Genomic DNA, 27,591 nt, shown 5'->3' with positions numbered 1-27,591 from the left:
CAAAGCAACAGATGGGCTACAGTCTGTAACTGTAGAACAGCAAAGTACACCTATGTGGTAAGTGGAGCTGATAGACAATAAATTTATTAAAAAAAAAAGAAAAAAAAAAAGTGGTTTTTAATATTACGACTGATCAGTGCATTTCTATGGAAGTCCAGAGAGGCCACGATGTTGTTAGAATTTTTGGATTGTTATTTTAAGTTAATTATCTGTTCTCAAGATAAAATTGTTTTCTTGAGATGAGTTACTTAACTTGTTCTCAAGATTACAGTTCAGAAAAAGTACAGCAGAAGCTCATGGCCTCTCCAGAATTCCATAAATATATTAAAATGTATAGTAGTAGAATACAAGTAAATGTTGGCTTTGACATTAGAATAATTTTACTACTAATACACTGCTCAAAAAAAATAACGGGTACACTCATAAGATCCTAGATCTGAATGAACGAAATACTCATTGAATACTTTGTTCTGTACAAAGTTGAATGTGCAGACAACAAATCACAAATCAATGGAAATCAAATTTATTAACCAATGGAGGCCTGGATTTGGAGTCACACAAAATTAAAGTTGAAAAACACACTACAGGCTGATCCAACTTTGATGTAATGTCCTTAAAACAAGTCAAAATGAGGCTGAGTATTGTGTGTGGCCTCCACGTGCCTGTATGACCTCCCTACAACGCCTGGGCATGCTCCTGATGAGGTGGCGGATGGTCTCCTGCGGGATGTCCTCCCAGACCTGGACTAAAGCATCCGCCAACTCCTGGACAGTCTGTGGTGCAACGTGGCGTTGGTGGATGGAGCGAGACATGATGTCCCAGATGTGCTCAATCGAATTCAGGTCTGGGGAACAGGCGGGCCAGTCCATAGCTTCAATGCCTTCATCTTGCAGGAACTGCTGACACACTCTAGCCACATGAGGTCTAGCATTGTCCTGCATTAGGAGGAACCCAGGGCTAACCGCACCAGCATATGGTCTCACAAGGGGTCTGAGGATCTCATCCCGGTCCCTAATGGCAGTCAGGCTACCTCTGGCGAGCACATGGAGGGCTGTGCAGCCCTCCAAAGAAATGCCACCCCACACCATTACTGACCCACTGCCAAACCGGTCATGCTGAAGGATGTTGCAGGCAGCAGATCACTCTCCACAGTGTCTCCAGACTCTGTCACGTGCTCAGTGTGAATCTGCTTTCATCTGTGAAGAGCACAGGGTGCCAGTGGCAAATTTGCCAATCCTGGTGTTCTCCGGCAAATGCCAAGCATCCTCCACGGTGTTGGGCTGTGAGCACAACCCCCATCTGTGGACGTCAGGCCCTCATATCATCCTCATGGAGTCGGTTTCTAACCGTTTGTGCAGACACATGCACATTTGTGGCCTGCTGGAGGTCATTTTGCAGGGCTCTGGCAGTGCTCTGCCTGTTCCTCCTTGCACAAAGGCAGATGTAGTGGTCCTGCTGCTGGGTTGTTGCCCTCCTACAGCCTCCTCCATGTCTCCTGGGTGTACTGGCCTGTCTCCTGGTAGCGCCTCCAGCCTCTGGACACTGCACTGACAGACACAGCAAACCTTCTTGCCACAGCCTGCATTGATGTGCCATCCTGGATGAGCTGCACTACCTGAGCCACTTGTGTGGGTTGTAGAGTCTTTCTCATGCTACCACGAGTGTGAAAGCACCACCAACATTCAAAAGTGACCAAAACATCAGCCAGAAAGCAGAAAGGTACTGAGAAGTGGTCTGTGGTCCCCCACCTGCAGAACCACTCCTTTATTGAGTGTGTCTTGCTAATTGCCAATGATTTCCACCTGTTGTCTATTCCATTTGCACAACAGCTGTGAAATTGATTGTCAATCAGTGTTGCTTCCTAAGTGGACAGTTTGATTTCACAGTTTGATTTACTTGGAGTTATATTGTGTTGTTTAAGTGTTCCCTTTATTTTTTTGAGCAGTGTATAATTTCATTTGGTCAAAGTGAATTTCTGATATAAAAACTAGATTCATAGTGAAGACTGCTTTCCACAGGAATCCCATTTGCGGGAAGAGTGGTTGGACCTATATGCTCCCCCTGCGCCTGCGCACCAGCGCTTTAGTGACCGGTGGGACAGGCGGGGAGGATTAGTGGGAGTTTGCTGTGTAATGGCGGCCTCGGTGTTGCTCTCTGCGGAAAGCACCGTGCCCACTTTCGCTGTCGGTAATCCCGGCGCGGCAGGAGCCGCCGCCAACGGCTTATCTGCACCGGGACCCGCGTCTTGGAATCGGTCGCTGGACCGAGCTCTTGACGAGGCCGCGGCCACCGGGTGCCTGAATCTCAGCGGCAGGAAGCTGAAGGAGTTTCCGCGGAGCGCCGCCAACCACGACCTAACCGACACGACCCGGGCCGGTAAGACCACTTTGCCCTGCCGAGCCTCCTGCGTTGGTTGTAAACTCGCTAGATAGGTCGCCAAAATGCTGCCTATTTTTGTTGAGCCGGTTTATTTTAACTTGCTTAACCGTAAGTTCCCCTAATAGTTGTCTCAGTGGCCGTTAATGTTTTGTTTACGCCTGTCTGAAGTGACGATGTAGCCGACCGACCGAGCTAGCTAACGGCGTGTAACGTTAGCACCTACTCTCCACAACTTTTATTTGGAAAATATTCAATTAAACGCTGGACAGTCCGAGATGTAGCCTAAATGTGAGGGGTGCGTTGATAACGTTAACATTTTCGCTAAATAAGAGGACTTAGCTAGTTAGTAGTCTTAAGTCTAAACTTATAGTTAGCGAACTACGTTGTTTATGGAATAAATCCGTTTTTAGTGTGGCAGACCTCTTCGCAAAAATAATGAATAACGGCAAAATTTGAGTCCCTGTTTTTGACCACCTGCGTGGTTACATCTGTCCGTTTGTCCGTCTGTTTACCTGTCTAGGTTTCTGTCCGTTAATTTGTGTTGAGCTGATAAACGCGGGTGCTTTGCTGAAGTGTGTACTTTATTTGCCCTTAATGGGAGCTAAAGGAGTGACGTTTTAGGCTGTGGCCAGCATTAGCTCCAGCTAAATGATTTGACTATCTTGTTCTCGTGGGGAAAATCTGTATAAACTAACTAACTGTGTTTTGTCGCTCAGTCTGAGGTCGGCTGAGTTATTAGGCTAACGGAGGTTTATAAAGCTGGAGCACAAACACAAACGACGCTATTAGCTGACTGACTAGCCCAACCAGCTAACGAATCAAGATGCGCGAGGCAAGGCTAAGCTAACGCAGCTCACGTCCGAGCCTGTCAAACTAAGCAACACTACGATGTTTAACGTGTCTGTCGGCTTTGCGAAGGGAGAGGTTTTGGGTGTTTGGGGGCTGCTTGACGGGCAATTGTGGATTCGGCTTAAGTGTTTCACATTGATGCAACACGTTTTTACACCTCATAACACAGTTAAAGGTGTTCCTTTAGCGGTTTTTCAGTAAAGGGACTGATACTGTCTAGTCTACCGTGAGCTCTGTGTAGAACAATTTTATGCTTAAACGGTTATTTGCATCGTGAAATATTTATTCGGATTGTTGAGGAATGTGTTGTAAATGTGTCCATATAGCACCAAGAAGGCCTTTTCTATTGTTACAATGTCAAGCTTGTAAAAAGAACCTAGCCACTAAAGGACCCCTGAAGACCCTTCTTTTTTTATAGGGTGTTCTGTTTCTTTTCTTACATGGAACGAGTGTGTCTAACATCTTCACACCTAATCTTGCCTGCAGTAACTTGTCAACAATGTTTTTCACCCCATAAACAGTATAGGCCCTGTGGAGTCTAGTTTATGTTGCGAACAGAGTACTTCATTGAAGCTTTATGCCGATTCTTGTAAGAAAAGTTATCAGTTTAATCCTTGTGGTGTAAATGTAGTTCAGAGTGGGCTAATGTGAAATCATACATTGTAGAAAATTGGAACAATATAGATTATAATGGTGATAATGTGAACCAGCAGATGCTGTGAGCGCACATATAGTTGAATATCTTTCAGACTGATTCATAGAGCAGTAAGCTAAGGTAGAATACAGAGTAAATGAGGAGAAAAAGCAGAGAGAGGTGGAAAGATGTCATGTTATAGAATACCACAAGGAAACAGAAAATGCGTATGGACTTGTTTTCACATCATTCGGTTGCCAGAGGCAGAGTTTCTTATGGAAATCATATCACATTACATTACTTATTGACTACTTACTGTGTTTTCTGCACGGAAACCGTAGATGAATAATAGTATGTAGATAGTTGCTCGTAATTAAATTGATCTAGACATTTTATGGTAGCAGAGCTGAATGCCTCCAAGGTGGTGTTGCTCTTTTAAACCATTTTAATTTTCTATTATATAATCGATTAGGGCTGATCTTTATCAAACTTAAGTTACACTGCTTATTTGAAGTCAATCTTTGCCATTTCATAAAATACTGAATAAGACCTCATGAACTGATGGGACCTGGGCCAGTTTTCATAAAACTTATGAAGGTAGGGCTGCTGATCTGGTTTCTGTTCCAGTCAGTAAGGTAACCAAAAATAAGCTAGGAATCTGATTCTAGAGCAGCAGTCCTTCTTTGAGAAGCTTTATAAATACAGGCCTTGAATATTCATGAATATGGATCCTGGTGTTTTTCTTTAATGGCTTGAAAGCAGTTAGGATTTACAGCTTTAATGGTGTTTGCTGTTAAAAAAAAATATACAAAAAAGGGCTCAGTGTTATGATAGAAGTGAGGGGTTTTATTTTAAATGCTACGTAGACCATCTTCAGCTTTCTTTTTTTTTCCATCTCATATGTTTGGGATTACACAAAATTTCATTAAATTCTGTGTGTTCATTAATTTTTCCAAAAAAGGTTTTCCATTATACATCAGCTGTTATATGCTTTCCAAAGCTTTTGTTCAGAATTGTTACAAATGGATATGCAGCATTTTGCAGTGAAAACCTTCAAGGACTTTACTGAGGCCCAGAGAGACACAACACAGCTGTTAACATTCATCTCGAACAGTAGTCTGCTGGCTGTCGTAGGCTTGCTCTTTTGTCCATTTTAGCAACTGGTGTCAAAGTGTACTTGAGTCATCACTGTTCTCTACATACGGCTTAGTTTGTGCTTGACGTAATCTGAGAAGTGGTATTTTTAAACATGAAGCGAAACTGATTTACCATGAAACTCCTTAGAAATGGGTAGGCAGCGCTCTCTGTTGTTCATGGCATCACTAACAGGTAGGAAGAAAACAGAGGAGGGTTGAATTTGTTTAGAATTGTTGATGTCTTTGGTTGACCAGTTGATCTGAATTAAGACTAGCACTAACAGTCAAATTAAAATGAATTAAAACACTTCTTAAATTTTGACTGTTGAATTAGGATTAGTGCAGAAACTTGGCATCATAAAACATTGTGTATTCATCATTGTTTTATACTTCCTGTCACCTAATTGCTGGTGTTGATTCTGGCAAGTTATGGGTCGGGCATTAGTTGGGTGAACTTGCCTTATGCACTGCAGAATAGCACTTTGTTGAAGATAACACTAAGATGTCTGTCTGAGTTCTAGCCTTTTCCATTCATGCACAGATCTTTAGACACTTGCTTGGTTGTACTGATGTCTGTGATTTTGGAAAAAAGGACAGCACTGCAAACTCTACTGGTGTTTCACTGTTCCTGAATCAGTTCACGGTTAATGTACACATGGTATCCTGGTGTGAGACTTTCTAGGTCAATATTGATTGTCTGAGTGCTGTGGAGAGTTAGATGCAGGCCTGGATGGGAATTGTCATAGAAGAGAATGGCATTTAGAGAAATGTGTAGGTTACAAGTTTTAAAGCACTTGTGGTGTTCTGTGCCTTAAAATAGTTAGAGTTCTTGGTGCAGTGCATTTGTTATGGTTAGCAAATTACAGCTTAGATTGGGTATTGCTGCATTTTTGCTGGACGACATGTGAGCTCAGCCTTTGCTAGGCAGTAGTTGAGAGTCAGGGATGTTTGAACAGTGAAGGAGACAGAGACTGAACAAGAGGCTGAACTTCCAGGCATTTCAGTTACTGTGTTTACACACAGAGCACTGGTTCGGTATTAATCTAACTAGGACTGCTGGTTTATCTAAACCTGCTAGTCTATCCTGTATTTGATGATGGTGATGATAATAGTAACAACAATCATAATAATAGTAATAATGATAACAACAATGGTCTTTGTTTAAATAGCACCTTTCATACATAAAAATGCTGCTTAACATGCTTCACAGTATTGCTAAACAGTGAACCACACACACAATACAGTAAAAGAAACATGATTTATCGGATAAAATGTTAAACTAAATAAAAATCTGATCTAAAGAACTGATATGGAATATATTCTGTTAGGCCATCTAAAATGTATGGTAAGGTGTTAACCCATATACGAACCAGTGAAAGACTTTTAAAATCAATGGTAAATGTTCTTAAATGAATTTGTTCTTGATTCTCGATGTAAACAGCCCATTTTATTTGTCATGGTTCATTTAAGGTCTTCACTATCTTAAGCTAGGGCATTATCACAATGCTTTCAGACATTTTATCGATACACAGTATGAATCACTTTGTTTTTTGAGATTTGATGATGTAGTGCCACATATAAAATACTATAAGAAAACCACAAGTAAACAAATTTTTATTCTGTGTTTTACAAACTGCACTGCGCGAAATCCAACAAAGCAGGGCTAATTCTGCTGTATTTGTAATGAAACATGCAGTCAGTTAGTGGTCCTTAAATACTGACTATGATATGCTTAGAAAGGCTTGTTGTCACACAATATATCAAGATAATGAGTAATTATCATTACATTGCACAAACCTGACCCTGAGCTTAATCTGGTTAAAACATGTTCCAGACCATTATTGGCTAGATTTTACTTTTTGAGATTGATTTGAACATGTAAACACTGAACTTCTTTTGTGACTTTTTCTGTTGTACTGCACACATGATGACAACTTTTTTTTTTTTTAAACACCAAAACAAACACAAAAGGGCAGCACCTTTGCAGACAGGAAAAGATGTCCCTCATTTTAAATGTTTTGTATAAATAAACATTAATAGAAGAAGAAAAAAGGAAATTCTATTGGATACATGGAAGTGTCATGAAAGGAGATTTGTATGTTAAGGTTAGGTTATGCTTGTGCTGGCCTGCATGCAAACAGGGACTAGTAATAAGTAGTGACTACACTCTGAAAGTACATGGGACACTAGTTCTTTGGATTTGAGATGATCAGTTGAGTGTTGTGATTAAAGTACTGATTATAGACTGTAGCCCAATTTGAGCAGGATCAGTTTTACCAGAGGAAGTCAAGGCATGTAATTTGCACATGATTTGACAGGCTGATTTGTATAGGATAAAGGATGTGTGTAATTTTCCCAAATTTCCCCAAATAGGATTGAAACATCACTGCCCGGATATTTACATTGGTGTTATGCAACATGTGCTAGATTTCTGAACAATGACCCAGTGTGTGGCTAAATAGCATATAGACGTGCAATAGGCTAGTAAATTGGGTTCATCCAATTTAATAAATGCTGTGTAACAAGACAGAAAATGCATCACTTAGGATTTTAAGACTTTTTCCTTCTTCGTGTAATTTGGCCATCAAAATTGTGGATTTCAGTAGTCTTGTCATGAACAAGAAATTATGAATTAAGAAATTGAGTGAAATCAAGCTTCATTGGGCTGCAAAAAACTTGCGATGCTGTTTTTTTTTATTACCTGGTTTTGTTATTAAATTACTGTAATGTTAATTTGAACAGGACTGCTATTACAGAAGGAGCTCTGGGACTGGCAAATTATAGAAAGTGTTCTTCTCAGGAATGATTACTTAGCAGACCTCTAAAAATGACGACCAATTCATACTGGATTAAAATCATGGATCTCATCGATAATCATTCAAATTACTGCATGTCCCCAGCTAAAACTAATACAGCTCAAATAGGGCTTTACACTTTAACTTGTTCTTTTCTAATAGTCATTTCATTTTAGGAGAATAACGAGTGTGATCTTCCCTGGGTGTAACAATGCAATTCTATCAATTCGTATTGTATGTGGCTAATTGTGGTGTTTGCTCAGGGCAAAAGTGAAGCACTAAAGTGCTCTTAATGTTGAATGCTGTCATGAACTTTTTTTTTTTTTGGCTGTAGTGTGAAATGTATAGAACCGAATAGAGGCAAATTGTGAGTGTTGTGAATTGTTACACCCCTAGTAATGTAGTACAGTGAGGTTGAACACACTTGTGTAAAAAACACATCTCTGGTTTATTTTCCATCATCACAGGATAGGGAAGTTTGAAATATAAAAAATTAAAACGATGACTAGCTTCATAGTAAAATCAAATAATTGGACATGGTGTTCATTGTGCCTGGAGTGTTGTGAGAAGGAGAGCTGAGTGAAGATGAAGTGGAATGAGAGGGCTGGAGAGGAGCAGGGAGGGATGGAGGGAGCAGGGTAGTGATGCTCCTCTCGCACACAGGGATTGCCTTGTTTTGATGTCTGCTGCTTGTCACGAGAGGTCCTATTAAACGCTGTGTTGTGACAAAAAACAAACAGCAGAGCCAGATTTGTTGAAGGTACAACTGTATAGGAACGAAACTGATGAATCAAGAGTGTGAATAGTGTTGTGGAACGGCAAGTATTTTAATAACCTGAAAAATCGCATGCCTTCGACTGCCATGGGGAACATGCGGGTGACTCCATTACTGTTTCTCTTTCCCACATGTTTAGCCCTCAAGCATGTTGACATGCTGGTTTTTCTAAATGAAAAGACAGTCTACAAGATTATTGTCCTACAACACATTTAAGGTACTAAAATCATTCATCATCTAAAGATTTGTCGTTCTCTGTACTTTTTTTTTTTTTTTTTTTTCCCTTCCTTGTCAGAAGTGTCAGTTTGTGCAGGCTTTTTCTTGTTTCAACCCATTCAGGTCCAACAACTAAATTTGATATGATAGGAAAAACACTTCTGGCTTAAGTGCTGTTATTTTTTATATTCATACCTTTCATAGCTCTATAATATTATAAGTCCTATTCGGAAGTTTGAGTGCCGTTATTCAAATTACATTTTGTTCATTTTCTGAGTGAAAATAAGTTTGCACATCCTCTACAGGGACTATTTATGTATTAAAGTTTTTAATGTTATTGTTTAACACATTGGGAAAATAAAAAAAAGAAACAGAATATATACTGTGCAAAATTTGTAGCACATTTTATATTTAGTATTTTTCCCCCCATATATGTTAAACTCTGTTCCCTTTAGAGTATGTGCTAACTCATTTTCTCTTAGAAAATTCAACAAAAGTAATTTTACATGGTGCCGTTTGAACTGTTTCCATAACATTCAAGTTTCATACCTTCCAAAAATAGAATTTTTTTTAAACAGTCCTGTGTCACCCAAAAACAAGTTTCAGTATGACGAAGGATTACTATAATATCGCTTTGTATCCATATGGATTGAGCAATTTGAAACATTTCTTCAGGTTTGGGAGCATATGAAACAAAGGAACGTTAATAGAGGCAGGTGTGTTGAACCAGGGAAAGCACTTAACTGTACAGATCAATTGTCCTGCAGGGCTGGAACTGAGTCACTGATTTAAACTGCTGTCTGTCTATGGGTCAGCTGAGTGCTCCACAGATTGTGAAATTTGTGTTTTGATTTATATTTATGGTGATGTTGATGATTGCTGTGTCTGATTAGTTAGTCATGTGCTGCATTGTCAGGCTTGGGGACATAACTCCCGTTCAACCCAGTGTCCGAGTTGTTTTTATGGGAGTCTGTTTTGAAAGTGATTTATTTTGTTCTCTGAATTTTACTCCAGTTTGTGTGCCTGCTGTTCTTTTGCCCAGGGCCCTGAACTGATGACTCTGGTCTGTGTGCTCTGAGGAATTGGAGCGCATGGTTATGGGGGCGGGGGGAGCTGTGTACCCATCAGCTAAGACACTACCCAAAGCCAAATGGTTACATCACAGGAGAGGAAGGGGGAAAAGAAGGATTGGACGGAAGCGAAGAAGCAAAAGCCTTGTTGCTTTGAGAGGCCCCTTCTGAGCTCCTTTTCAGTTGCGCCTCTCAGCAGTGAAGCATTGCGTCATTTGGTGCCTTCTTTTTTTCTTTTTTTTTCGGGATAAATGTGTAAAGGCAACGTGTCGGTTGTATCTTGTCACTTGCTGTTAGCACTGCAAATTTAACAGAATGAAGGACAAGTAGACACATGTAGTGACTCTGCAGTTAGGCTAAAAGATAATGTGAACTGTGTAAACGTAGCCTCAGAGATGGGACAGTGCAACATTTTCTTTTCCAATACTGAGATGATATTGAGACCTTCAGTAGCAGCTGAGACAGTTGATATTTTTGTTTTAAACCTTCTAAGCTTTAAAATTACATTTTCTTTTTAATTGAAACTTTACTTCGGCATCTGAAGGCAGGCTATTATGCTCTGACTACTCGATCACTCTGCTATCCCACAGAAAGAAACAATGCTAACATCATATAAGCATGGATGCTGAAGTCTACTGAATTGAGCTTCAAGAAGAAACTCTTATTAAGAGCTAAACTGATGCCACTGTTCAGTGGTAGCAGACCAAGTGGCATTTTTCTTCATATGATGAACATCAGAAAGAGGGTCTGTCACCATTAAATATGAATGTGTTTACACTTGTACAACATCTGGTTAAAATGCATCCTACCGAAGTGGTTTGAGTGATGTTTTAAATGCATACTGGATGTTTACACCTGCATTCTGGTGGGAATAATCTCTATCTGGATATAATCTTGATTCTCAAGTTGCATGAAACGATCAGGTGTAAATAAGGCCCATGTATTTCTCAGTCATTTCTGCCCAGGCTCTTGTTTTGCCTCTGGTGGTGCTGGGTGAGTTTGCCTGGACTGATTTGAGGTACAGCTCTGAGCAGACATTGCAGTCAGCAGTGCTTCCTGTCCTGCCGGATCTCCACACAGCTGCACAGCTATAAATATAGATCCAAGCAGGCTGGAAAAGCCATCATAGTAAACACAAATCATCCTGTGCTACCACATCATCACACAAAACTAAACAAGCATCATACAATCTATTGCCTGTACGAACAAACAAACAAAAACTTTAGTGACCTTTTTAAGCCCAGATGGAATGCATGATCACATATACCCTTCACTGTACAAATGTCGCAGCCAAGGACGGAGAAATTCCAGTTGAGCCTTGTATTGAACTCGGTTCATACAGTTGCCTTCATCAGAGAGCCAAAATATGGTCTTGATGATAATACAGCAACATGATGTAACATAATAGTACTTGATGTTTTCACAATACTCAATATTTTGTTTTTCTGAGCTTTGTGAACAAAGCAGTACATGTTGTACATCTTATACCAAAAAACAGGAGGGGGTATAGTAAGCAAAAATAGATTAAGAAAGGAAGATAATGGCATGATGTACTGCTTTCAGTCAGCTACTTTTTTACTAAACAAACAGTATACAGTCTAGTCTTGCAGGGCTGTACACAACAGTGAGGAGTGCTCTGCTTTTTGAGGTGTTGGATTGTTTTAGAAATGTTACACTTGTTTTGTTCCCACCCTAATGACTCTATGTCCCTACCCACATTTAGCCCAAAGTTTCTCATGGTTGTCCCCAGATATTCTCACTATGAGGTCTGGCCCAGTGAGACTTTCATAGAATGCTTCTTGTGCAAGTGATATACACTTGTTGTTGTGGCTGTTCTTGTGGCTGTTGTTGTGCCAGCTGTTAGCTTCTAGTTGTTGACAGCCTCTTTATAATTGTTCTTAAACGAACTTTTTATGATCCTTGCAGTTGTTCAGTGGTATAGAAATACAGACTATACCTATGACCCTCAGAAAAGTGAAATGTGACGACATTGATCACAATAATCATATATTTTAACGCTAAATTCTATGCAGTTTGAATGGTTTCCAGCAGGATTTGAAATACCAAATGTACAAATGGAGGGAGTGCCAGTGAACCACACAGAGCTGATACACAACAGCTCTTTGTCACGCCTGGCATTTCGGTGAAACATTGTGTTATAAATTGGGTACAGTGCTGAGTTTTATTCCATTTTTATTTCATTCTCTTGTAGCATAGCACCAAAGGCTGAACTTTCAAATGCATGCGTGAATAAAGCCGCTGTCATAGCTGCAGCCTGTGGGCCTAGTGTTTCTAAAAGTTTTGTTCTTCCACTGTTCTGTTTAGGGGCCTGATTATGTAGCTGTGTAGCATTGTGCTATTATTAGGCCTGGGCTTTCATATGAAGAAGAGAAGAAACATCTCTGTTTTTATCTTGCTGTGCACAAGGACCCTAGTTCAGCCATCCTGGGTGTTTTTTGTATGTTTGTTTATAAATTGTGCTGGGGACAGAAAAGAGCTAAACACTGGCATCTATGTGTCAGTATAGATTTCTTCACACCGTCTATACTGATAGCATAGCAATTTGCATTAGTGCTTAATGTCTGGATCCCTAGCACCACAGTCATTTGCTATGGTCTGATGTTTTTATTCCCCCCCTTAAAATACCTTCTTGAGAGATAATTCTGACAGGAATATATTTGGATTGTGGTGGACTGATTTGATGTCAGGTGGCTTTTTATTCTCTAGATGGATCTAAATACCTATTTCGTAAGAGTACAATAATAACATACCATGAGGATCTCACTAGTCTGAAGCATTTTATACATATATAAACATTTTGAAATGTAGATTTTCTTTTGTCAGAACATTTTGTAGAAGACCTTTTTTTTTTTTTTTTTTTTTTTTTTTTTTTTAAATCCACAAACACAAGCTTTTCCCTTAAACTCATCATGCCATGGTGTTTTGCAAAGTTTCTGTTGGACTGGTAAGCATGAGCTCATGCTTCCGGTTTGTTGTTAGTGAACCACACTGTGGTATGTTTGTTATTAGTGACGCACACACTGTGGTATGTGGTAAATGTATATGTTTTCTATTCAGAGTTTACTGTTTAAATAGACATGCTGATATTCAGTAATAAAGTGCGTCAGTATGGTCAGTACACATGATGGTCATTGTGGACACTGGAAAAAATATTGTCACATCAACAGGGTTTTTTTTTTTTTTTTTTTTTTTTTTTTTGTTTTTTTTGCATACAGACATGCACAGTTGCACTTGTTCCACCACTTCCACTACTGCTACTCTTTCCCCATGCTTTTTTTAAAGTTTGTACAGCTTGGTTATTAATCTAAGCACATTATATGAAATACAAATTATATGAAATGTCATCACAGAAGTTTTTTTTTTTTTTTAATCCCCGAAATGTATAACCACCAATGCATTAAATTTATTACAAATGAACTTCAAAATAATCTGTATTATAAGTAAATGTGTATTCTTATACATGTCTTTTTTTTTTTTTTTTTTTTCCTCTCTCTAAGGCTTCACAGCCTATGTATTTTTCTCAGGGTCTGTTGCTTGTTTCAGTTTGTGTATGCATGCAAGAAGTTGTACTGTGGTTATTTATTTTAAAAAATGTTGGCCATGTGTCTATGGCTACACTGAGAACACTGGCTAATTTTATTTCATGATTATCATGAATTCAGGGGTAATGTTAGTCACATGATATCTGATGTAAACCCATCCAAGTATGAAGGTCCCAACTCATTTTTTGATGCATCAGATAGACATGGGGCTGTTAAAGGGCCTGTTCTTACCCAGAGCCAGTTTATGCCTGCCTTCACTCATTTAGCATGTTCTTGACTTTTTCAGTTAGAGTTGTTTTTAGAATTTAATCATTTGAGGTTTGTCAGTTTTAAGAGCTGTTGTGGTTCAGGTTGTGCAATTTGGAGTGTGGTTTTTTTTGACCAGTATTGAAAATTAGATTTAAGTTTTGTTATACTCTATACATTAGGCTCCAGGCCTTTTTTTCCTCCAAGAAGGGCCTGCAAGTCCTTTTCTTTTTCTTTTTTCTTTTTTTTTTTTCTCCCCTCCAGGCTTGGTTGGGCTGAATGTAGTGTACCAGCCTGCCAGCTTACAAGCTCTGTGTTGTTAGGTTAGATTTCCCACATATAAATAAAATCATAATTGGAAAGGACTTTTACATTTGCCACAATGTAAAACTATTTAATTTTCAGCCCTAATTTTGGAGGTGAATTATGCACCATTTGTGTAGATATGTTTGAAAATGGTCCTGGTGTGTTCTCTTGCTGCCCAGTGTTCAGGCCAGTGTACTTTAATTGCACCTGTGGCCTGACACATCAATGCTGTCTGGCACCAACTCATGGACTTTCCACAGCTGCCAGTGAGAGAACATCTGCAGGACATGTGTGGTATAAGCCCACTAGCCTGACCTCTGGCAGAAGAAACGAGGGGGCTGCTATCGCCTGAAGAGGTTATGAATTCAGTGCTGTCTTACTGAGCTCTGGAGACTGTAGTCAATAAAGCAGTCATGGAACAAAGGGAGAGGGCCGAGAATACACAATGCACACTTTAATAAGCAGAACCACAGACAAGTGGGGATCATGTGTGTTATGCATAACTTCCTTCTTGTATCATCTGATCCTACTTTCTGCCTTTGTTCTCTTTGCTTTTTTGTAGACCTGTCCCGGAACAGGTTGTCGGAGCTACCAGTGGAGGTGTGCATTTTTGTGTCACTGGAGAATCTGAATTTATACCAGAACTGCCTGCGCTCGCTGCCAGAAAGTTTGATTAATCTACAGGCCCTTACATACCTGAACATCAGGTAAAATGAGCACACATGCACATATGAAAACAGACTTTAAAAAAGAAAACCTTACTGACTTAAAATGCATTAAAACATCTTACTGACCAGTAATACATATGTTGTTGACTACAAAATCTGTAACACTTATATTTGGCAGATGCCACCTACAGTTTGATCACTTAACAGAAGTAGGTGAAGGTAGTGTTAGGAGTCTTACCCAAGGACTCTTATTGGTATAACATGGAGTGTTTGCCCAGACAGGGGACTGAACCCCAGCTTGCAGCTTGGAGGGCAGGGGTGTTTATACCAGCCTACCAACCAATGCCTGTATTCCATTTTAAGGCAATAATAGTGCGTTATATACCAGTTGGAATTTTTCCTAAAGTAATAGTTTTACTAAGATACCAATAAGCCACTTAACAACAAATGCATAATATTAAACCGGTTAAAAGGAGTTAGTGAATGAGTGAATAACTGATCAAGGCTTTTATTTTTATTTATTTAATTTTTTTGTGATCACTATGCTCTGCCTGTGCAGTCAGCTACAGTCTTAGCTACAGAGTTGAAGTTAGTTCAGATTGTTAATTACTGAGGACATGTCAGAGAGAAATATGGAAGGAACTGCGGGCCTCTTGGGGGTAACGACAGCCTTTATTCTTGATTTAGCCCTTGGCATAGAAATTACTAGCAGGGCTGCTGTGCACTCTGGTTGGTTAGCTGCGTCTCGCACTCTTGCGTCCTCTTGCTTAAACCATTTAAACTTATTGAGTACAATACAAATCAGCTTCATTTACCATGTTGTTGCACTTTAGTTCTACAATTACAAATTACAGTCTGCCTGTTTCTCTGCATAATTTGTTAGCCCCCTTTTACCCTGTTCTTCAGTGGTCAGAACTTCAGAAGGGCCACCACAGAGCAGGTATTATTTGGGTTATGAATCATTCTCAGCACTGCAGACACATTATTGTAGTGGTAACGTCTTATTGTGTGTTGCACTGGTACTGTACAAGTGGATCAGACACAGCAGTGCTTCTGGAGTTTTTAAACACGGTGTTCACTTACTGTCCACTCTATTATTCCTATTTTGTTGGTCTACCTTGTAGATGTAAAGACAGGGACAAAAACTCCTCTGCTGCTACACAGTATGTGTTAGTTAAGTAGTTCTTCATCAGTGGTCACAGGATGCTACCCACAGGAAACTGTTGGGTGTATTTTTTTTTTTTTGATTGCTGGACTGAGGATAGTCCACCAATGACAGTGAGCTTTTTCAAAAGTCCAGCAGCCCTGCTATGTCCTGACCTTTAAAAACAAGGTGAAAGGAGGTTAAGTAAAGTATGCAGTGAAACCGATGGACTACAGTTTATAATTGTAGAACTACAAAGTGGACCTGATAAAATGGACAGTGAATGTAGATACAAGGTGTACCTGATAAAGTGGCCATTTGGTATATGACATTATTTTATAGGTTTGAAACAATTTGTAGGAACTGTAAACCTTCATTTTGATGATGAACAGAGCTATAGATCATTCCTACATAAGTGAGAGCTATATAGCATCAAGAATGGCTCAAACTTGATGCGGACATGACATTTACAGACGAAGGTCTGCATTGAGCAAATTGCAGAGGGTAATTCACTGTAAGACTTGTTGAAAAAAGTGCTTGATTAGTCATGTATCTATTCAGAATCACTAAAATAATAATACAGTACTTCCTCTGAAAAGTTCATGTTGTTTGAGTAGGGTATAATCAAATTCTCAAAACAATTTCTTATATCAGTAATGTTTGCAGCATTGTGTATGTGCGTAAATCAGGCAAAATGGAAAAAAAGAGAAAGAGGAAAATATATATACTCACTCATTATATACTCAGTGCTTGTGTGCTTAGGATGTAGGCTATCAGGAGCAGTTTTGGTAGCCGGAAAATACAGCTAATGAGGCAAATAACTAACATTGATGTATGAAAAGCAGAAGCCACCAGAGTTGCACACATTGCAGTGTTTCATGTTCTACATGTGAAAGAGGTTGTAGTTCAACATTCCACTAAATTGTGTTACTTCCCCCTCCCTTTATCATGCTTTCCGCAGTCGGAACCAGCTGTCTACCCTGCCTGCTCATGTGTGCAGTCTTCCCCTGAAAGTGCTGATTGCTTGCAACAATAAATTATTATCCTTGCCCGAAGAGCTTGGCCAGCTCCGACAGCTTACTGAGCTGGTGAGTACTAACTAGCATGAATCAAAATGGTATAACGGTTTTGCACATAATAGTATTTTAATGTTTTTAATCTCTCATGGTTAATTTCTGTTTGGGTTTTAAAGGCTTTGGGTCATTGGAACTACTTGGGTTTTTAAATCTGCAGGTTATTGGAACAAGCCCTTCCTGGATCGGGGCCTTATCGTGGCGGAAGGGCTTGTGTGGTCTAGGGGTCTTCAGAGCTAAGTCGTTGGGAGCAAAATGCTCCTGGTAACGTCTCCCAGGGCGAACAGGTCTGGAGTGAAGACCCAGACTAATGCGATCCAAACCACTCCATGCACGATATGCACAAAAAATCGTGTACCCTGCCTGGGAAAGGGTCACCGGGACCTACCTCTGGAGCCATACCTGGGGGTAGTGTTCCACGGCGAGCGCCTGGTGGCCGGGCAGCCCATGTAACCCGGCCGAGCTCAGCCCGAAGAGGCAATGTGCGGAGGCCATGTGGGCCTTGTGTGGAGCTTGTGCAGGAGGTTGAGAGGTACCAACTAGATATAGTAGCGCTCACCTCCACCCACAACTCCTTGATAGGGGTTGGTCTCTCTCCTACTCAGGGGTTGCACAGGGTGAGAGGCGCCGGGCGTGTGTGGGGATACTCACGAGTCCCCGACTGGTGACCATGCAGTTGGAGTTTGTCCCGGGACGAGGACATTCCCGGGACGAGAGGCTCGCCTCAATGCGAATTAAAATCGAGAGGAAAACTTTGACTGTTGTCTGTGCTTATGCACCAATCAACAGGTTAGAGTATTCGGCCTTCTTGGAGCAAGTCCCGCCTACAGTCTCCATAGTCTTACTGGGAGACTTTAATGCTCACGTTGGCAATGACTGGGAGACCTGGAGAGGCGTGATTGGGGGAAAAACGGCCTGCCTGGTCTAAATCCGAATGGTGAATTGTTATTGGACTTCCAGTGCCAGGCATGGATTGTCCATAACGAACACCAAGTTCGAACACAAGGATGTTCATAAGTGTACATGGTACCAGAGCTCCTTGGGTCAAAGGTCAATGATCGACTTTATCGTTTCATCTGACTTGGGACCATATGTTCTGGACACTAGGGTGAAGAGAGGTGCTGAGCTGTCAACTGATCACCATCTGGTGGTGAGTTGGATCAGATGGCAGGGAACACTGATGGTCAGATCCGGTAGGCCCAAGCGAATAGTGATGGTGTGCTGGGAACGGCTGTCGGCCCCTGTTTGGAATGATTTCAACTACCACCTCCAGGAGAGCTTTTCTCATGTTCCGGAGGAGGTAGGCGACATGGAGTCTGAATGGATCCTGATTCAGCAGGTAGGTATCGAAAGGCTGAAAAGGTGGCAGCTGCAATGGTGGCAGAAGCAAAATCCAGGATATGGGAGGAGTTTGGTGAGGCCATGGAAAAAGACTTTCTTTCGGCCTCAGAGGTTCTGGACAACTGTCCGGCGACTCAGGAGCGGTCGGGGTGGCTGCACCCAAGCTGTATTCGGCAAGGGTGGAGAAACTCTGACTTCAAATGAGGATATTGTTGGTCGGTGGAAGGAGCACTTTGTGGAACTTCTTAATCAGGGAGACGTGCCTCCCTCATGGGAGTCAGGGCCAGAGGCTCCTGGGGTGTCAAGTTCCATTTCCCTGGTGGAGGTCACTGAGGTAGTTAGTAAGCTCCTCAGTGGCAAGGCACCGGGGATGGATGAGATTCGTCCAGAGATGCTTAAGGCTCTGGATATTGAGGGGCTGTCGTGGCTAACACGCCACTGCAATATTGCATGGACCTCATTAACTGGACTGGCAGACTGGGGTGGTGGACCCTATTTTTGAAAAGGGGACCAGAGGGCGTTTGCCTATTGGGGTATCACACTGCTCAGCCTCCCTGGGAAAGTCTATGCAAAGGTGCTGGAAAGGAGACTACGACCGATAGTTGAACCTCAGATTGAGGAGGAACAATGGGGATTCTGTCCCGGCTGTGGAACAAAGGACCAGCTTTTCAGCTCACAGATTATTGAGGGGGCATGGGAGTTTGCCAACCCAGTCTACATGTGTTTTGTGGACTTGGAGAAGGCTTATGACAGTGTTCTTTGAGATATCTTGGGAGGTCCTCCGGGTGTATGGGGTGCCAGGACTACTACTCCGGGCCATCCAATCTCCGTACTCCCGGAGTGAGAGCTGTGTCCGTATACTCTGCATTAAGTCAGGCTCTTTCAGTGTTAGCATTGGACTCCGCCAGGGTTGTGCCCTGTCTCCTCTCTTGTTCGTGATATTCATGGACAGAGTGTCAGGGCGCAGCCGGGGTCAGGAGGGCGTTATGTGTGGAGGCCGGAGGGTGGCGTCTCTGCTATTTGCAGATGATGTTCTTTTGGCTGAATCACATGGATGCCTCCAGCGCTAACTGGAGCGGTTTGCAGCTGAGTGTGAAGTGGTTGGTATGAGGATCAGCACCTCAAAGTCTGAGTCCATGGTCTTGGCCCGGAAAAGGATGGCATGCCCACTTCAGGTAAGGGATAAGGACCTGTCCCAGGTGGAGGAGTTTTAAGTATTTTGTGGTCTTGTTCACGAGTAACGGGAAGAGGGATCGTGAGATCGGCCGCAGGCTGGGACAGGCGGCAGCAGTAATGCGCTCACTGTACCGAATTGTAGTGGTGAAGAGGGAGTTGAGCCAAAAGGCGAAGCTCTCTGTTTACCGGTCGATCTACATCCCGACCCTCACCAATGGTCATGAGTTGTGGGTAATGACCGAAAGAACGAGATCGCGAATACAAGCAGCAGAAGTGAGCTTTCTTTGTCGGGTGGTGGGCTACACGCTATGTGATAGAGTGAGAAGCTCGGTCATCCCAGAGGAGCTCAGAGTAGAGCCACTACTCCACCGCATTGAGAGGAGCCAGCTGAGGTGGTTTGGGCATCTGAACCGGATGCCCCTAGGACGCCGCCCGGTGGGGGTGTTCCAGGCACGGCCTACCCGGACAAGACCCCGGGGTCATCCTAGGACCCACTGGAGGGATTGTCTCTCCAAGTTGGCCTGGGAGCGGCTTGGGGTCCCCAGGAATGAGCTGGAGGAAGTCGCGGGGGACAGGGTCATCTGGGATTCTCTGCTCTCCCAACTGCTACCACTATCCTATCTGGACTAGTGGTCAACAATGATGGAGGATGATGATGGTTATTGGAACTTCAGACAAGTTCACTTCAGCACTTTGGAGTCAACCCCCCCACTGTGTCCAAATACAAATTTTACACACCTTTCAATGGTTGACTAAAACTGACAAACACCAGAAGAAAGAATTCAGCTCTGAAGGGCTGAGTGATCTGCTTACTATTTCAATAGCAAGCCTAAGTTGTGCCATTTATTTACTCTGCAAATTAGTAGGTATTGAGGTTTTTGCATTTTCAAAAGCACTGGGCTAGCAAGTGACATTGTTGATGTTTGGAAGTTAAAGCCTATAAGGTGTAGTTTATTTGTCATTTATTTAGACATTAATTTGTTATTGTTCAACTGGTAATATCTTATACATAATCAAAAGTTGGAAGTGCAACATTTATTTTTTTTGCTCTGTTTTCAGTTTTGGAGTCTTTCACATGAACTCACTGACCAGACATTGTTGTCTCTAGTGTTGACATGCTGACAACCAAGCTGACAAATCATCTGTATTCCAGAAAGTAGAACTTTTTGATAAACACGAAAAGGATACTGCTTTGTCACAGACGATGTTGACATCTCCAAGAGCCGCTCAAACGTGGGCTGCAGATGTCAGAGTTAAAATGTGGTACTTATGAAGTTTCAGATCCTGAATAAAGCACTGAAGCTCTGTGATCCTTTCACTTTTCCAAAATCGAAATTACCCAGGTTGCCCAATTTTTTTAAGTGTCTTTTCACCTGTTAAAAATGTTCCGCCTGTTTTGTGTTTTCTTTTCGCTGTGAGAACATCACAAAATATCCCCAAAAAATTATATTATGTCTACCTTCTGTGTAGTTTTGATCTGAAAATATTTTGTGTGTGTGTCTATATAGATAGATAGATAGATAGATAGATAGATAGATGGATAGATACAGAGAGAGAGAGAGAGATCTAAATATTTTGTATTTTTGTGTCATTTATTTGCTGTGCACGTGCAAAGGCCATAATATTTGGAACTATGACGCTGACAGTTTATTGGCGTATTATAATGCGCATTTTATGTTAGCTGTAAATCAAACTTTTTCTTTGTTATAGTTGTCTTTTTTTCTTCTGTTCTTCTTCACTCTTTCTCACATTCTGCATTTTTCCTCTCTAGGATGTGAGCTGTAATGAGATCCAGACTCTGCCTTCCCAGGTCGGCCAGCTTGAAGCTCTGCGAGACCTGAACATTCGCCGAAATCACCTCGTTCGCCTGCCTCCTGGTTAGTCCACAAGTCTCTCCTCCATTTGCGTACACATAAAGCATCTTGATAGCCCACAGCTCTTTCACACAATAAGTACACACATGATCATCTCAGTTTTTGCCTATCCCACACACCCCACACTTGCCTTCTAGTGAGATCTCAAGTATATGCTTGGTGCAGCTGTGCTCATCCACATAAATTGCTATCACTTTACTTCTTGTTCTCAAACCACATGTTGTGGGTTTTATTTATTTTATTTAGTTTTTTTTTTAAATAAGTTTCGGTCAATCTTCTTACTTGCACCTTTGTACACATGTGCAACAGTGACACCCTCTGTGAATTGATCATTTGAATATGGAATGTTTTTGTATGTATGTTATGCCTGTTTTGTTGCTGATGTTGCAGAGTTGGCCGAGCTGCCGCTAGTACGTTTGGATTTTTCCTGTAATAAAGTGACTTCGATTCCAGTATGTTACCGCAACCTCCGCCACCTCCAAAGCATTGTGCTGGACAACAATCCCCTTCAGAGTCCCCCTGCACAGGTCAGTAACAAGCACACCACACAGCAGTGTTATGAAAAAGCAGGTTTACAGTTGTTTGCAGACACCCCAGTATTACAATTCTTTAATTTTAGGAATGAAAACAAGTACACGTCCTTTACAGAGAGCACACTTCTATACATTTTAATACACAATTATTTTTTGGCTCAATTAAAGACATTTATAGAGAACAATAAAATAGAAAATGTGTGAAAGTTACTGCACATTTGAATTTTTTTTTTTTTTTTTTTTTTTTTTTTTAAATCCCCCCCCCCCCCCCCCCCTTCATGTTGAGCTTAAATATACAAATGCCATTTCTTCAGTTGTTGTAGAGGATGTATGAACTTATTTTCACACAAAAAATCAATAAAACATGTAACTTGCCCAGGGTGTTTTCAGAATTTTATATGCAACTGTGTACGATTGTCACATCAATAGCAAGTTATTACACACATTTGTTTAGAAATTATGCACATTTATTTATATTTTGTGTCTGTCTAAAAAGCTTTTAAAAGCATAAAATTCTCCAGTCTTTATACTTCATTTTTCAAAGTAGTGCTCCACGACAAAAGGCCTGTTTTGTCTGTGTGTGCACTTCTAGATCTGTATCAAGGGGAAGATCCACATATTCAAGTATCTGAACATGGAGGCATGTAAAATAGCTCCAGACCTTCCTGACTATGACAGGAGGCCCCTTGGCTTTGTTTCTTGGTAAGAAAATTCTTCATTATTGTGCTTTGTAAACAATTTTAACATTCTACTTACAAGCAATCCAGATATATCTTTTTATTGTAAATGTAAATCCATAGAAATGAGGCCCTTATAGTGAGTCTTCTGTTTTCTGAAGCATTGAAAAGCAGCTTGTGGCAGTTTTTTCAGTACTTTCCATAAATCTCCTCCTGCTAACAGACTCTGATGCAAAAGGTCATGTTCTGGCATGCGTAGGTTTGATACAAGCAGATAAGTGTAATGTAGGTGTTGATATGTTCCAGTACATCTGAAATAATGCAAGTAACATTGAGGTAAACCACTTTGTGAGTAAGCTTGTCAGCTTAGTGGTATCGGTAAAGCATCTTCTCTTTCTAAATGATGGTAATGCTTAATTTAAAGGTAATATGCGTGCAAGTGTGGTCTGTGTCCAAATAAAGATTGGTTGGGTATATTTTCTTTTGCATGTCTTGCTTACTGATAGAAATTCTTTTAGGGGATTGGGTTACATATGCACTTGTCTGTTTCAAACACATTTCAGAAATTCCTTGTGCAAGGCACTGCATCCCTCCTGAGTACAATGAGTATCAGAACTCATTTAGGTATTACAAGCAGTTGTAAAATTATTAATTATATGCATTGAGTTGACTTTACTGCATTTGTAATGCTCTACAAACAAATGATTAATTTATCTGCTATAGTAATCCATACAGATCTACTCCTAATTGTTTTATAATTGTGTATACTTGCATCTGTGTGGACCCTGAGACCCTGTGTACCTACTCCTCACTGTCAAACCTGGGGTCTTTGTACTTGAATGTGTGTCTTAGTGTGGACGAGCTGTATCCAGGCCGACCGTACGGAGCTCTGGACTCTGGATTTAACAGTGTGGACAGCGGAGACAAGCGATGGTCAGGCAATGAAGTGAGTCACATTTTTCCCTGAATTTGAATGCAAACATTGCGTTACCAGAACAGTTAGGGTATGTGTCCATTGACAGGAAAGAGAAATGGAGAGGGCAGGCATCAGTGGACATCATTTTGTGGTGTGAACAAGAATGTTGCTTTCTTTCCTGCTCTGTGCGAGCATTTATTGTGTATTCATGTTATTTCTACTTTAAACTGTCCTAGCAAAGAATCATGGGTGTGCCTGTTGTGCATTAGCTGTGGGCAGTCCTTGGTCGTATTTACTATATAATAAATAATTTGTAGGAGCCCAAACATAAAGATCATCTTTTGCATTGTGTGTAAATGTAAATAGTTAATTAACTTTTTTCATATGAAATATAGGTATATACTACTGCTTAACACAGTATTAATATGCCAAAAGTGATATTTGTACTGACTATATAGATACAAATGTCTTCAGGCTCCATTTGTTTGTGTTCAGAAATTAGGTGCACTGTCACTTTAAGACCTAAGAGCGATGGTGCTGGAGCTGGACATGTTTTAAGTAGTTTTGGAGTGAGCAGCAGTAGGACACAGGTAGCAACAGTTTTCTTACCGTGTTTGGCGTTACGGTTTGTGTTGCATCTCATATTTGGAACAACCTAACCATGGTTTGAACATTTGTTTTAATTTAATTTCACAACATGTACAGTCAGGGATAAACAACAGTTTCTATTCCTTCTTACACGAAGCCAGTGGTAGTTTCCTTGTTTCTTCTCTGAATAACGCAGACACGAGTAAAGAAGTTGCTACAGCCACTGCAGAACATTGTTCAGCTCACACATAATTATTAACAGCTATTTGATTTTATAAAATTAATTTTACCATTAGCGCTATACTTTTTGGCATGCTTAATAAAGATGAGTTTTAAAAAAGTCGCATCGCATTTATTCACACCCATTTACATTTAGTACACATAAGAGTCCTATCTTATGAAGATTGATGAGATTGGAGAATGCAGAGCTCAATTCAGAATCTCTTTAGATCCTTCAGGGTTCAGGGTCTGCTCTTTTTGACTCATCTTTCATCTTTAGCTCACCCCGCAGGTTTTGTGATGGGGACTGGGATGCTGATATCAAATGCTGTATTCTATAGCATCTGTGTTGACATTTAACAAATATGTACATGAGAAATATTTAATAGTAGGCCAATCCTTTTTATGCCAAACCTAAATCCGGTTAAATATAAATGAGAACATGTTTGTTTTTGTTATAAAGCTGACTGTGTATACCTTTTCTACTCAAACAACAGCTCACCCATTTTCTAGGGGAAACGCCTACAAAGCAGCTGTACTCAGCCTGGCCATGCCATGTTTACCCTCATTAAAGGCTAATTGCTCAGTTAATATTTCCATTCTTTTCTTATCACTTCCCACAGCCCTCTGATGAGTTGTCAGACCTTCCACTGAGAGTGGCAGAACTAACCAAAGAGCAAAGACAAAGGAGAGAACGAGAGAGAGAACGAGATGAGCACAGGACGGGGTCACTCCTGGCCAACGGAACATGTAAGAAGAAAAGGCACAGGGGAAAAATACCTCTCTTTCTTGTGTTTATTTCCCACTGATAACTTTATCATCTCTCGTTTTTGTGTTAGTGGAGTCAGAGCTTGAGCAGATAGACTTTATTGACAGCTGTACTGGGGAGGAGGACGAAGAGGAGGTGCGAAGCAGAGGAGGAGAACCAGTCAGTCTTAGCTCACAGTTTATGGCATACATTGAAAGACGAATCACCAGAGAGGTGTGTGTTCTACATCTTGATACGTGTTGTTCTGTTTTGTTTTTTTTTTTTTAAATTGTGCAGTAATTTTATTTCTGGTATTGTAGGGGTCTCCAGTTAAGGCCAATTACCCTAGAGATGCAAGAATCGATGATTCAAGACGCCATGGCTCTTCACACAACCGGTAGATTTATGTGTAATTGCATACTCCAAAGTGCAGCTCACATATGTAGAAGTGTACACTGTCAGAGAATTCTTTTAACCCTTTTGTGTAGTATTTCGATGCTGTACAGTATTTAGTTCTTAAGTATGTTAAACAAATTGTGTATGTGTAAGTCATTGTGTATGTGACTTTATGCAAGTCAGCTTAAATGTTAAGAATTATGTAAATAAGAAATTGCACCTATGTTTTATACAGTTCTTACGTCAGTTACAAGAAAAACCATATCGTACTTGTGATGAGTTTATTAATAAGGACTGTGTTCTCTACAGAAGTGTAATGGATACAGTCAGTACATTGTCATCCCCTACTCACAGCCAGGTAATTTTCTATTTGGCAGTCTAAAGTAAATGTATAGTAATTTGTACGTGCTTTAAAACTCTGAGTCATGTTTGTCTTTGTGTTTGTGTGTTAGCGGGCAGTATCAGGCTCTGGAGTGGGGTTGGAGCGCATGCGGAGGGAAGCTCAGCTTGCAGCACAGCGGTACGAAGAAGAGAGGCAGAAAGCAAGAACTGCACAGAGAGATGCTGTAAGAAGTTATGTTAAGGTATGCAAACATGCATGCATACTTGCATGTACAGGCACATATTGCATGTTAATGAATTATTGCAGTTTACTACACTGCTGTATACTGAACAGATGTAATGTTAATAAATCATTTCACTGGCATAAACCATGCTTTTTGGATAAAGAGTGGATGTCATATTAATTAGTCATTCTCCCTCTTGGAAAAAAACACATGTAGATACAGAGTGCATCTAACAAATAATGAAGTATTTAAGCCATGCTGCTAGATATTGAGTGTATATAATAATGAATTGATTTCACCAGAATTAAGCGCAGATGCATACTAGTGGTATAACCTCAGCCAACAGTTCACAATACTAGATTCACAATTTGGCATTCTCATGGTACTTTTAACAAAATTGCAGTGAAGAAATTTAAAGCAGTTTTGTTGATTGGTGCTGGTTGTTGATAAATTTTGGTGTTCAAACATTGTGATTGCATTAGATGTGGTTACATAATTAATAGAATGTCTGTAGAATGTCCACAATCATTGCACCTACTCTGCACATTGCAAAGCGATATTACCATGTCGTGATGCATTTATACACCCCTAGTAATTAACACTTGCGTTCAACAATTACAGTGAAAGGTATCAAGTATTAAGTATTTCTTGGACGCAGAGTTCACAATTCTCTTCTAATATGTCTCAGTACTTTGTTCTATTCATGCTTACTTTGATGACATGAAATGCCACAAGTAGGGTTTGCAAACAAGCCGCCTCATAACAGGATGTTGCTGCATCCATATTTCACTGTCAGTATGGTGTTCTTGGGATCATACATGCAGCCCTTCTTTCTCCAAAGAGCTGAATTATTGCCACAGAGATCTGTTTTTGTTTCATCTGACTCGAATACATTATTCCAAATGAAGTTAAATGTCTTTGTTATTGCTCTGTACTGTTTTTCATTCAAATGTTGTTTAATAATATTATCTCTGAGAACTTTATGAAGTTCTTCCACCTTAGGGCGGGGTGATAAAACAATAATAATTGAGAGAGTTTGATAGAATTCACACTTCTGCATTTTTGTGACAGCCCTGTTGTCTGGTGGATATTACTCTCAACAAGAGAGGGCACACTTCAGAGTTTTCTGACATGGTTCATCAAGGGAGGGGGTGGGGACTAAAATCGGTCGCCAGATATATTTAATGTAAACATCTGAAACTTAGTTTCACACAGCGTGTGTTTTTACATATATAAATAATATGGTGGTTCTTCCACCTCTCAAACTACTACGACAGAATAGAGAAATCCAAATGTTTGCTAGCTTGTGTCTGAATACTATATGCTCTGACATGGATGTGTGTAGGAGCAGTAGGAGTAAGCTGGTGTGATCCAGCGTTGACGTACTGATCCAGCTGTTTGCTGTCTGCAGTAAGCTGATGAGTTTAGCACATGTAACCAGATAGCCTAGCATTGTGTTAACAGGCAGCTAAAAATAATCCATTTTCTTTTTAAATCATGAATATTACAAAAAGCACACCTGTGCTGTGCGTGTGAGTGCTGCTTTAACCTTCATCCTTCTTTGGCTTTCGCTCAGCTAAAATTAGCCTTTACACTTTAAATTGTGATGATTATTGATATCAAATTATATATAATTTTTTATTGTGATAACATTTTTGGCCATATTGCCCAGCCGAGCTCCACTTTCAAGTGCCTTTTTCTGC

The 27,591-nt window shown here is 40.6% G+C and overlaps 1 protein-coding gene across 17 annotated transcripts in view; it reads left to right on the top strand.

The window, feature by feature from the left end:
• Positions 1 to 2,104: 2,104 nt before the first annotated feature.
• The window catches only part of lrch3 (leucine-rich repeats and calponin homology (CH) domain containing 3), a 39,516-nt gene continuing 14,029 nt past the window's right edge, over positions 2,105 to 27,591 (top strand). For 16 of the 17 annotated variants that reach the window (XM_037539978.1, XM_037539992.1, XM_037539988.1 and 13 more), the window contains exons 1-12: positions 2,105 to 2,376; positions 14,532 to 14,676; positions 16,743 to 16,869; positions 21,143 to 21,248; positions 21,636 to 21,772; positions 22,371 to 22,480; positions 23,308 to 23,401; positions 24,802 to 24,928; positions 25,018 to 25,160; positions 25,247 to 25,323; positions 25,632 to 25,680; positions 25,775 to 25,906. In XM_037539978.1, the coding sequence (XP_037395875.1) occupies positions 2,133 to 2,376; positions 14,532 to 14,676; positions 16,743 to 16,869; positions 21,143 to 21,248; positions 21,636 to 21,772; positions 22,371 to 22,480; positions 23,308 to 23,401; positions 24,802 to 24,928; positions 25,018 to 25,160; positions 25,247 to 25,323; positions 25,632 to 25,680; positions 25,775 to 25,906 (1,491 nt within the window). In that variant the 5' untranslated portion in view covers positions 2,105 to 2,132. The remainder of the gene's footprint in view (positions 2,377 to 14,531; positions 14,677 to 16,742; positions 16,870 to 21,142; positions 21,249 to 21,635; positions 21,773 to 22,370; positions 22,481 to 23,307; positions 23,402 to 24,801; positions 24,929 to 25,017; positions 25,161 to 25,246; positions 25,324 to 25,631; positions 25,681 to 25,774; positions 25,907 to 27,591) is intronic. The other variant, XM_037539977.1, reaches the window with a different exon arrangement.

Source organism: Pygocentrus nattereri, chromosome 7 (assembly GCF_015220715.1).
Source record: "Pygocentrus nattereri isolate fPygNat1 chromosome 7, fPygNat1.pri, whole genome shotgun sequence".
In the NCBI taxonomy this organism is placed as follows: Eukaryota; Metazoa; Chordata; class Actinopteri; order Characiformes; family Serrasalmidae; genus Pygocentrus; species Pygocentrus nattereri.
This window is presented reverse-complemented; position numbering and strand designations above follow the sequence as displayed.